The sequence below is a fragment of the Amphiura filiformis genome, chromosome 2 (genome assembly GCF_039555335.1).
Source record: "Amphiura filiformis chromosome 2, Afil_fr2py, whole genome shotgun sequence".
NCBI lineage: Eukaryota > Metazoa > Echinodermata > Ophiuroidea > Amphilepidida > Amphiuridae > Amphiura > Amphiura filiformis.
The window spans coordinates 97,121,499-97,133,628 of record NC_092629.1 but is presented as its reverse complement, the minus strand read 5'-3'; the positions used below and the strand labels follow the sequence as shown (position 1 = coordinate 97,133,628).

Here is a 12,130-nt window from a genome sequence, read left to right as displayed (position 1 = left end):
CAAGGACCACTTCCAAGTCTTTTTGTGGTACTCTAGGGGGTTTATACCTCAGAATCTCACATTTGAAAAAAAAGTGCCTCATCGTTTCCTCGAGCACTGTTGGAAAAGACCGAAAACTACAGACAATGCTGATTTTACACTGAAAAAAACAACAACTCCCTCCTCATCAATTCATGAAAATCCTCTGGACGAGAACCAAAAAATTAATTTTATACGGCCTAATGGTCATTAAGGGCGGGGTAATCATTTGTTGGGAGGTGTTTATGTTTCATCCTTAAAATTTTAGGTATCATTTTGCACGAGTATAATGTGGTGTCTGAGTTTCAGACCCAATTAAAATTAATGAGTAAATAGTGTAAATATGTATTAGCTTTTTACTTATTAATAATTATAACATGGCTCTTGTGCTCGCTTTCATGTCCCTCTACTGATCATACTGCATAATCCTAACTAAGGCAATATGCTTGAAGTGTCACTAGAATTGGTCCAAATAATAGGACTGGTTATATTATAGTTAATGAATCACACATATCTCGATGCATATGATAGCCAGCCTGCTTGTCATTGATGTTATTAAGCCCTTAATAAAGATCTCTCTCCCTCACTACTAAGGCAATATACTTCAAGTGTCACTAGAATTGGTCCAAATAGGACTGGTTATATTATAGTTCATGAATCACACATATCTCGATGCATATGATAGCCAGCCTGCTTGTCATTGACGTTATTAAGCCCTTAATAAAGATTTTACAAGAAACAATTACAATAAAAGCTACCTGGCTATTTCTGCCACTGGTACTTTGTAACAATTCAAAATGTTTCACATAGCTCGATGGTCATCCTCTATAATACAAGACCACCTACCAGTTCTGTTATAGCATTAATGTCTATTTTCCCCTTTATATTAATTTATTATGTTTTCTTCCTTCTGGGCACCTTGACAGAAAAGTGCTAGTGCATTGAAAGGTTTACCCAGGTTGAATAAGAATAAAATAAAATACATTTTTTTGCTTGTTTTATGTTATTAAGCGAAAATGTAATGTCAATAATAAAACTATGTTTAAAGTTAAAAATCAAGTTCTGATCTTTACTTTGCCCCATTTATACTCATATTATGTATATGTAATTTTGGATTTTTTTAGAAACATTCACATATATCATGGTATATCTACATTACATTATAGTATTCTTTTATATAAAACTATATTTGATAAATTTGTTTTATATACAAGCTCTTGGTTTTTATACATATAAATAATTTATACAACATTTTGTTCATAGTGAGACTACCTTTTGAATAGAGTGCGCAATCCCAAGAAGGGGGTGCGTATAGAAATTCAAAGTTAGACCTTCGGGAACAGAAGACTTCTGTTCCGGAAGGTCTAACTTTAAATTTTTTAAATATGTTTTATATATATTACATATATACACTACTTTAATATGTACAATAATTGTACTTCCCACATCTTTATATCACAACAACACAATCTATTTCAATACAGTCATTCTGTAATACAATAGCACTCTCTATGTTTCTATTAATTTGTATTTGTCAGGTTTTTATGTGCACACCAACATGGGCAATATGTTTACATTATATTTTTCCCCTGAACAAAAGTATTTTGTTGGTCAAACATAGATGCTCATAGTCATAGGAGTGATATATTCATGATCCACAAAATACTATTGATGGTAGTATTGTACATAATCATTATGTTCGGATACAGGGCTCAAGATAAAAACGGTACCAAATACTTACGATTGGATTATTATACTAACTATAACGAAACTGAAATAAGTATTCAAGATATGAAAGAAAAACAATTATATCATCTTGGATAATATTTTATGTTCTTCGATGACAGTGACTGTTGTTTTTAATCATATCTCAAGTTTTCTAAAACCAGGGTCACGTAATGCCTTAAAACAAGTGTTGTGTGGAAAACAATATGATTTTCTGTGCAGACATGTTGAAAATGTTAAATTTGCATTTTCACTTTCTGCGATGACACTGTTGTCTCCAAAACCAATTTCAGGCATCAATGCCTTGACCTAACAATAACAGAATAGGGCTTAAACCTGTTTAATTTCGTGATATTTAGACACATTTTGCCAATATAGACTTGTACAGTATTTGGTACCGTATTTATACTGTGCACTATATTGTACCCTTTATAAAGGGTTTTATACAATTCATATACAGATAATTATGCGTATATTTACACAGTTTTGAACATTTATGCTATTTTTAATAAAGACTACGTAGCAGCGCTAAAATGTGAATATCTTTACAGTTATTCTATGTACATTTCTTATGCTACAATTTTGTTATTGGCTTATTGTGCAGGCCAGTCAAAAACGACGACCCCATTTGGTTACCTGCTGCATGCAAGCCTAGAGTCTTCGGGTTTAAATTCAATATATTCACATGCTTTTATCAAAGGACAACTAATATGAATTATGTACAGAATCACAAAAAAACTTCGATTGTTTAAGTTTATAATCTATAAATTGCATAGTAATCTCATTTGCAACATGATCATGAGAAATGGTGCTTATGTCGAAAATATTATTTATTTTTATACCAGTTTTAACGCTTTAAACCTGCTGCGTTTGATGCAAACCACATGCAAAGTGAAGTTTGTGTTACCAAGTTATATATGCAACTTATCAATATTAGCTCAATTCCCTTCTTCGTGTTACATTCATGTACTTGTAAAGTTAATTACCTGTCGTGTCTATAGCGTTAGCTGCTGGTCGGACCTGTATCACTCGAAGCTTCAAAATAGAAGAGAAATATAACAAGGTTGTCATTAATAGCAATAGTTTTTCTTTAAATCCGACACATTTCATAATATTCAAGAAGAAATTTCAGGTGTAGCATGTTACTTTGGTGCCTATAATGCATTTTACAACTGGATAAAATTATTTCAAAAAACCCACGAAGAAATGTGTTATTATACCGAGGGATTAGTTCCAAAAGATTCTACCTGCAATAGCTGCCCTATAGACATATGACAATTTCTGCATTCTATATTGTACATAATCTAAACATATGACACCTGGCAGCTATTGCATGTAAGTCCTTCTTGCACCAAACCCTCAATATTCATGACATTTCTCATTTGACTGCAATTTTGACAAATAATTTTAACATAATTACGATCACTGATTAATTCTAGGACCATAATTTTGGTGTACAAATACAACATATTTCCGGTCCCCTTCAAAGAAAATGAAACCCTATTCCAAAGAATGTTGCTTTAATAGGTGGTATATTATTATTATTATCATTTATATTATTTATTATCTTTACCCATGGTATGCTCGAATCAGCATAAAACGGTTCCAACCAGGCCCTGTGTTTGATAAGTAGCACGAACAATGAAATACCTACATCTGTCTGGTATACTGGTATACATTTTTAGTTAGTGGACTGAGCTTGTAAATTCTTACATTATCGTTAGAAAATGTTTTGCCTCTAATAGAGATTCTATAGGATTTGAAGCTCTGCCCACTAGGTGTTAACTTTGACTTAACTACCAAAGTACTTTTCAACATTTCATAAGCAACGAATGTTACACTTTTTAATACCTTTACTAATTTAGTATAGTGTGGGATTGTGGCTTACATTTATATTGTTGACCTGCCCATTTCTTCGACTCCATTCTCTCTTCAATGCATCACGAACCTGAAAGTAATAATAAAAGTCAATGAATTATTGTTTAGGTCTTGTATATAGCACCTAAGACAACGTGAATTATGTCTCCATTATAAACATTAGGATGAACAAAAAAACTAAAATAATACTGGCTAATATGTATTTAACAATTACTTATTGTGCATACTTAAATAGTGTGAAAAATATTAATATATTTGATATATTCTTTCTTCTTGATTGTTTCTTCCTTCCTTTTTTTTCTTTCTTTCTTTGAAATAACCCGTCCGTGTTACTATTTTTGTTCATGTTTATAATAAAATCACAGATTTATAATTGAATTAAAAGTAGCATGTAATAATTATAAATCCTCAATCATAAATGTTTCTTAGCTAAAATGAAGTTTAAATCAAATGCTGCTTGAATGTTTGCGAGTTTGTTCGAAAGAGGATTTGATAAGAAAATGCAATTCTTATACCTTTTTCCGCAGCTTACAATACTTTTTGATTGTTTTCTCTTAGAAAATTCGCCTTGTGACTTAAGAATATTTTACGGGCTATATGTACTTACCTCCGAGTTAACATAGCAGGTGATGAAAACCAAATAGATCCCCTGCATTGGAAATAAATATTGACAAAATAATGGGTGAACGTGTTATGAGGCAGACATAAAAAGCTAAGGGATAAAACCTATGTAATAGATCAGAGTATTAACCCTAATGCTAACATTGTTTTTGGCTATCGGAAAGGAAAAGAGGAACGAAAAAGGCGAGAAGGTGAATAATTTTTTTACTTGGCACCCCCGGGATTCGAACCTTCAGACCCCTCGGGTGCCACGCACAAGATCACTGACTTGTAGCCAAGAGGGTTTGGCTGGCCCGGCCAGCGATTTCCTGGGTATATATGACTTAGACTGATTGCGTCATGCCCGACACATACAACTATACAATGTATACATGCGCATTGGTTTTCTTTGTAAGATTTCAAAGAATTTACTGTCCTTGAACGGCCGCTCTGCACACACATGGGTCCTGTTGAGATTAGTAGCTATTAGGCTAAGTCTATAATGCTGAAACAAGTGGAACAAGGTAAGCACACAAGCCTATCCGGTTTGCCTAATTCCAACAAATCAAACTGAACAATTTTACCACCAGCCTTTGGTTCAAGAGAGAAATAATCACATATTTAAGCAGGCAGTGTTTACCAAAATGTTAATGTCGTAGAAAAAAAAGGGGCAACCTCGACCGTCTCCTGTTTGGTACGCATTATGCTTCTTAATTATACATGTATCGGTAAAAATAAATGAGGCTTCCTTTTGATTTTCTATCAGTTAAGCATATAACACTCTTTCTTTTTGAAAGTTAGAGGATGGCTTATGGAGTTTCCCCTTTGATCTCAATGCTATAGATACATGTATAAATGTCCACACTTACCTGCAAGGAACTAAGTATATCAAAAACGTATGTGACGTTTATGCTTAAGTTGCCAAAGAGCCCAATCAGCCAAGCTACTCCAACCATTGGAAGTAACAAGGCTGTACTTTGCAGTCCAATTCTTGAAGAGAAAAGAGAAAAGAAAAATACATTGGCTGATGGGTGAAACAATTTTTTTGACATTAACTGGAATTTCTCTTTGTACAATAATACTGTTTTGTGACTTTTAGGTATACAGGGGAAAGAACCACGCAGACTTGCACAATTAAACATGAAATCACATTGGAAACATCACATGCATAGGCATATAAACCATATAAAAAAACTCCGAGCATACCTGCACTGCATGGGGATTTGAGCCCCATACCTAGGACCAGACATTTTGCTTGTCCGGCGAATACTCTGAGCTACACATACTGTCAACCTTTGTGCCATAAGCATTAAGGTATAGGACATTTTTTTTGCTATAGCCTCCGAATGAAATGTATTTACTTATGTTTGTACTCACTCAGGAAGCATTGTATGTGAATTTATGACAATTCGAGTTTTCAATATTGCCGTCCATTTCTAATCGTCACCCCCGGACTTTTTTTTTATGTATTGCTTGTACAATGAAATATGGGTCCTTTCACAATAAAATGTCCATCTGAAACAAATGTGTGTCCCTGATAATCAGGACTAAATTCTGGTACTTTATGGTATCTTTTAAGAATCCGACTGCTTCAAATTTTATGTCTTGTATATGAATATGATAGAGCTAAGTGTGTGTAATGGGGTTATATGATCCATCTATAATGGTTCTGGTTCACATATCAGGTAAAATATTTTACACAAGTTACCTTAAAAAAGTTTCATATAAATTATGTTACAGGTCACACCTACCTGATCATATGGATGGAATGAATTTTATCCTGTTCTTGGATATCTGCCACTCCCAATGTTTTGTGTATTATGACCACTAGGATTACTAGATTTATCTAATAATAGAAACAAAAATAATAATGATGATGAAATATTATCACCAATAATGATACATATTCTCTCAAAAAATGCACATTGTGCATTTGAAGACACATCTTTAAATGTTTGTATCGTGCGGAATAGATATGCACACACTTCTAGTATGTTATACAGATAGTGATGATCCCCCGAAAACCGAGGAAGCAGTAGTGACAAGGTCGAAAACTTCCTCAGTAAAATCGTGCTTATGATTTATGTCCAATTTTAATTTTAAAAATAAATAACGTAAAAAAACGGAGGAATTTAATATTTTACACCATAGAATGTTTTAACACCATAGAATGTCGAAGCTGTTGATTTGGTGAGTCTAACACTGATGTATGAGGATGGTTTGGGGAGGTATATCAGGCAGAAAAAAGTCTTAAAATGCACAACACATACATTTTGCTCACATGGAAAATTATGCACATTATGTATTTTAGTAGGGGTTGAATAATAATGATGATAACAATGATAATAATAATGATAATACTAATAGCAATAGTAATAATAATAATTCTTTATGTTTATTCGAAGTTGGCCAGCAGTCTGGGTTTTTTATGGTGTGTGTCCCTTATTATGTTGTGCTCTGTAGTAAGTTAGTAACCATCTTAAAAATGCTGATTTACATACATACTGTCAGAATAGCGATTACAGGGGCGATGAAGGCCCAAACAAAATGTCCTGTCAACCAGCACCTAATGGAAACAATGTATATACGGTAGTTTTACGTACGGTATAAATAATTACAAAGACATATCCCAACCATCGTTTACTGTCAAAAATTTAAAGCGCCAATATTAATTTCATAATATTACAAACTTATTTAACTCTTCCAACTATTAGTGGGTTTTTAGCGGGTTCGCCGTCGGACAAGTTTAGAACTGTCTTCCAACTATAATATACATAGAATATTCGTAATGGTGAAATTCTGTCAACAATCATCAACATCAGATAGAATGGATTAGAACTGGCGCTGTTCGATCGGACTTGGACTGAATCGTGAGTGGAAGCGCGCAGGCGTTATTGATGAATTGTCTCAATTATTTGGTCCGAGAACAAAATGTTTAAGCGATTTTTTTTCTTGCATCAAGACACACATGTGCATTACCACATTCTTTCAAACATTGTAGAAATTGCTATTGGAACATGTCCTTAAATTAATGTGATGAAAGTTAAAACATTATACAATTATTAGCCATAAAATATTAACACAGCATTTTGTAAACTGTACCTTTCTGGATCGTATAAATGTTCTCTACCAATTGCAGCTGTAATGGCGGTCATTAACATAGGTGATCCTGTTGAGATAAATTATATAATGTAAAGTTACTTGTACGGCTACTACTTTAATGGAGATACTTAAATTAAACACCGATACACTCCATGGATTTTATACTATACAAGTAAATGGAGAGTTAATATCGAGTCCAGCAGCAGAAATTGCAGATAAGATTATTTTGTTTATTGTCTATTTGTTTATGTTCGTTTCTTGGGCAGCAAGGGAGAACAGTGCTGGTCACTGATTGCATGTCCCCGGTTAAAGAAGAAATAAATCGTTTTTGGTTGTTACAACAAAATCTTCCCAATCCATGAATTACACGTCTATTCTATTTTGGATCTTTTTCTCTCAGGATTTCTTATCTTAAAATATGTTACAGAGATTCGATAATTTTAACTTTTTGTTTTAATGTTCACCCTTACCCCAGCCAATAACGATGTAAACAACTCTAAAATTTCTCTCAATGCCGAAAACTAGTACTATCATACGGTATAGATGTAAAGCCTCGACAAGCATGCAGCAAAACACTGTCATGAGCATGTTATACCGCAAGATGGTTACTGTGTGACAGGCGATCTGACGAAGAACAACAACAACGGAGTAACATTAAACAATTCATTTACTTATATATCTTTAATACCTGCCCTGCACAATTATAAAACAAAGTATAATGTATTAAAGCAGAGAGGTGGGAAAATATAAAATACCACCCAAGCTTCGTTTATGACGAAAATTAGACTCATATTTATGTAAATACAATAATTGTACTCGCATGGCTCATTCTTAGTGAACATATTCCAGTGAACAAAAATCACCACCTTAGTCGGCATTAGGGTAGATGATTTAAGTTGGAGGGTAATGTTTACTGGTATTTATACCACCTTAGCCAGCGATTGGGTGAACGATTAAAGTTGGAGGGTAAGGTTTACTCGTTTTACTTTTGTTCTTCGTAACTATTTCTCATGACAAGTTAATGAAAATTAGCTATTCATCTTAAAATACCTGATTTGATGATGCCCATTTACTTCCAAAGGTCACAATATAGGCGACTGCCATGGCAAGCATCAGGTTGGCATGCACCAATATCTTCTCTTTGTCTAAACTTGTTTTATTCCTAGTGAAGTACAAAATGGAGAAAATGACATTCCATGAATGTGTCACATGACAATAATGCAGAGGGATGACTTTTTCACAATAACAACTACAACAACAACAACAATGACAACAACAACAACAACAACAACAACAACAACAACAACAACAACAACAACAATAATAATAATAATAATAATAATGATAATAATAATAATGATCAATAATGATAATGACAATTAAATACTGATACTAAATATTGAAACGAATTGGGAAAAAACATACAAATATGCTATAGGGATCTTGTCGCCCTTGCTTCCTATTTACAAAAAAAAGGAAAAAAAAAATGGTATTAATCAGGTTTGTTTGTTTTGTTTATTGTTTTTGTTTTATTAATATTATATATTTTATCTTAAAATATCCACTTACCACAATATTACGCAGACGACCAATCCAAATATCAATGATATAATGGAAATGACGATTCCAGTAGCGACTACTTTCTCAATCACGTGTGAATAAACTTGGGTATCATCCTATATTGCGGAGAAAACGTAGCAATTAAGGTAATGTTAAAATCTGTATTGTTTCAATATTGTTAAAATACAAGTTTTTATCTAAGTGATATTTCATTCCCATTAAATATATATTTTGCAACAGCGTAACATTACCTTTGAAAACTCAAAAAGGACGGCGAAAGATGTAAGGTGGTTGAATCCACAGGTTTGATGCGTCTCATTTCTATCGTCCTCATAAGTAAAGGAACCTTCACGCGACCAACGGCTGCATTGTATGGGACACATAATAAAACATATTAAATATCAATTAGTATGAAAATTTAGATAGAATACATGGGTCTTCAATTCGGTAAATGATTTTACATCGAAAGAGTCAATGTGGGCCAAAATTTGATGAGAAAATCTTTAAGGAGAGGATTTTGCAAATAGAAATAACTGCAGGAATTGCCAAAACATCAATACAAAATGGCATATTCCGATTTCACAGTTATAAAAATAACAAATCAAAAACATAACGAATACCAATCTTCAGTCGAAGCACATTTAATATGTAATAATATAGACCTAATAAATTCAATCGAACCGGAGAGTCCATCAACATCCCGGGTAAACATATTTGCTTTTGTACACGCTGGACTCAGTAGTACCGGTACTGCAAACACAGACACTAAACAGTCAACCAATACTATGTACACATACAACACCCCACTGTACCGCCGGGAGTTGAAGCGATCGATCGTGCATCATCAATCAACAGCAGCACATTACCCGCGGTTTAAAAAGGGGGCGAAAGTGCACGGGTCCGAAATTGAAAGGGGGCGAAAGTGCACGGGTCCGAAATTGAAAGGGTGCGAACCGTCCTGTTTCCACTATGATTATAGTAAACTCCACACGTGCCTCTTGACTTTTTTTGACAATTGACTTACTTGTTTCTGACATCCCAATATCCACAAAAGCGATTGATATACTTTGCTTGGTTTGAATTGTTACTCATAGGTGGCTGTCAATCAAATATATTAATTAGCTCATTAGTGCCAACCTATAAATTATAATATTATTAAATTATTTAATACTGGTTGAAATTGAATTAAGATACAAACACGACATAACAAATTGACTATTATTAATCGCATATTCATGTTTTTTCTTCAAATAATGATGCTGTGTAGTTTCACACGTGATGTAAGCGATGTGTATTTTTTGTTAACAAAACGACTGGAAAGGTAACGTATAATGTATATTTCATCTAGCTTAATTTATTACTATTTTTTTACTATTTTTGGCAATGCTCTGAAAAGTAAATCGTATGCGCGTTTACTACGGATACATTAATATCTACCGGTAGAGTAACTTCCAATGTGAAATATGATTGGCAAATCTTGGCTCCACCTCGTTTTTTATTAATTGATTTTGTTCCCATTTTGATTCAATTGTACATGATAATTTAAGATAAAAAGGGAATTTACAAAGTCTTGATTTTTAAAAGGTGCGCAACCTTCTGTGTTAATTAACAAACCCTCTCACTATAATAATTATACCATACTTGCGTAAACCTGTATTAGATGTTGAGTTGCTTTTAAAAAAGTGATTTTAAGAAAACTAAAAAAAAAATGTGTATCATACATGCATGGTATAGGGCGGCGTTGGATTTCACATGCTTGAGACGCACGTAGAGGGTGGATTTGGGTTCAACTTTTATACATATGATAGGCCTATGTATTTTATAGCAACAATTTCCCATGCTTAACTCAATTTGGCCAAAGTATGGACTTGGGTGGATTTGGGTGGGTTTTGTATTAATATATTCCATATATTTTACCTTTATCAGGAACGTAATATTCCATTTATACTCATCCTCATGCTTCCTCAAAGTGCCATTTATGCTGAATAGGTTTATTGAAACCACTGTACTTCCTGGCAGATGGTATACTTTATCCGAATCATCACCCCAGTATTCAGTATCATCATTTGGGGTTTTCCAAATGACGACTGTGAGATAACCTGTCACAAAAATGTATTCATTAATTAATGTTATTGTGTGTCTTTTATTCATTGACAATTGAGAACTGTTAAATGATGCACTGTAGTACCATGCCAAGTATGAAAAATATAGTAATTACATCAATATTAAGACACTTAGTCAATCCATGAAGGTAATACACTATTTTAAAGTGTTGCGATTTGGTAGTTCACAACATCTTGCGAATGGTAGCGAGTTTCGGCAAAAATTGCACTGCTCATTTTCTTGTGAGCGTGTAAAAGAATTCAAATATCACAGAAATGCTTTTATAGGTCCTGTGGTTCTTGAGTTATGTTGTAAAGAGGGCTGAAACAACAACACTTTTGTAAAATGTGCATAACTCATTAACAACAATAAACTAAGCAGGTTTTCAAAGTATATGATTTGTAGAATGAACTTTTGCAAAACATCAAAGTGTTAGTTTTCATTAATATATTGATTTAGACAATAAAAAAAAGAATTTTTGGCTGCTTCGACCAACAATATCTTGTCTACCCTTAAAATGACATTTTAGAGGCAACTAATCTGTACGGTTGCCACATAGGATGTTAAACACTTCCATTGTCAGATATATCCTTTACTCATTTCGTATAAGTGTGTATCCATATCAAAAGGATGCACTTGTCGGCTGCTACATGTGTCTCATTTCACATAATAGCTAGGAATAAATATCAGACTCATATCAAATTGTATAAGGAATGTTCTCTGTATTCCTAACCCATGTGACTTCGGATGATTTGAAGTGACCTCCACTGCGGAGATGAGTCTGGTGTTTAATCCTATCTATTATGTGAAATGAGACACATGTAGCAGCCGACAAGTGCATCGTTTTGATATGGATGTATTATTAATGTGTACATTTAGTATACATTAAATCCGATGTCAGTGAGGGAGGCAGGGGTGCAAATTGTGTTTTCTTCCTCAGGAGCAAGGTTTTTAGGCCCAAGATTTCCTCAATCATACCAGACATAAAATAGGTTTGTTCTGCACTTTGAAAGATGAGAATGGTAACTTTACATGATAGGGTGGTTTTTTAAAGAGACTACATGTAAAATCTTCTAACTTTCTAAAAGGGCTTTATTTGGGAAAGTGGGCGCGAAAAATGTGGTATTTTATACTAGTTTGGCCA

At 33.6% G+C, this 12,130-nt stretch overlaps 1 protein-coding gene across 1 annotated transcript in view; it reads right to left on the bottom strand.

Moving 5' to 3' along the window:
* Positions 1-242: 242 nt before the first annotated feature.
* LOC140145323 (adhesion G protein-coupled receptor L4-like) overlaps positions 243-12,130 on the bottom strand; it is a 28,937-nt gene continuing 17,049 nt past the window's right edge. The window contains exons 7-19 of the mRNA XM_072167084.1: positions 10,801-10,982; positions 9,908-9,981; positions 9,135-9,246; positions 8,893-8,999; positions 8,374-8,485; positions 7,794-7,947; positions 7,324-7,390; positions 6,727-6,787; positions 5,973-6,067; positions 5,091-5,211; positions 4,229-4,270; positions 3,632-3,691; positions 243-2,778 (exon numbers count right to left, since the gene is read on the bottom strand). Coding sequence (XP_072023185.1) covers positions 2,722-2,778; positions 3,632-3,691; positions 4,229-4,270; positions 5,091-5,211; positions 5,973-6,067; positions 6,727-6,787; positions 7,324-7,390; positions 7,794-7,947; positions 8,374-8,485; positions 8,893-8,999; positions 9,135-9,246; positions 9,908-9,981; positions 10,801-10,982 — 1,244 coding nt within the window. The 3' untranslated portion in view covers positions 243-2,721. The remainder of the gene's footprint in view (positions 2,779-3,631; positions 3,692-4,228; positions 4,271-5,090; positions 5,212-5,972; positions 6,068-6,726; positions 6,788-7,323; positions 7,391-7,793; positions 7,948-8,373; positions 8,486-8,892; positions 9,000-9,134; positions 9,247-9,907; positions 9,982-10,800; positions 10,983-12,130) is intronic.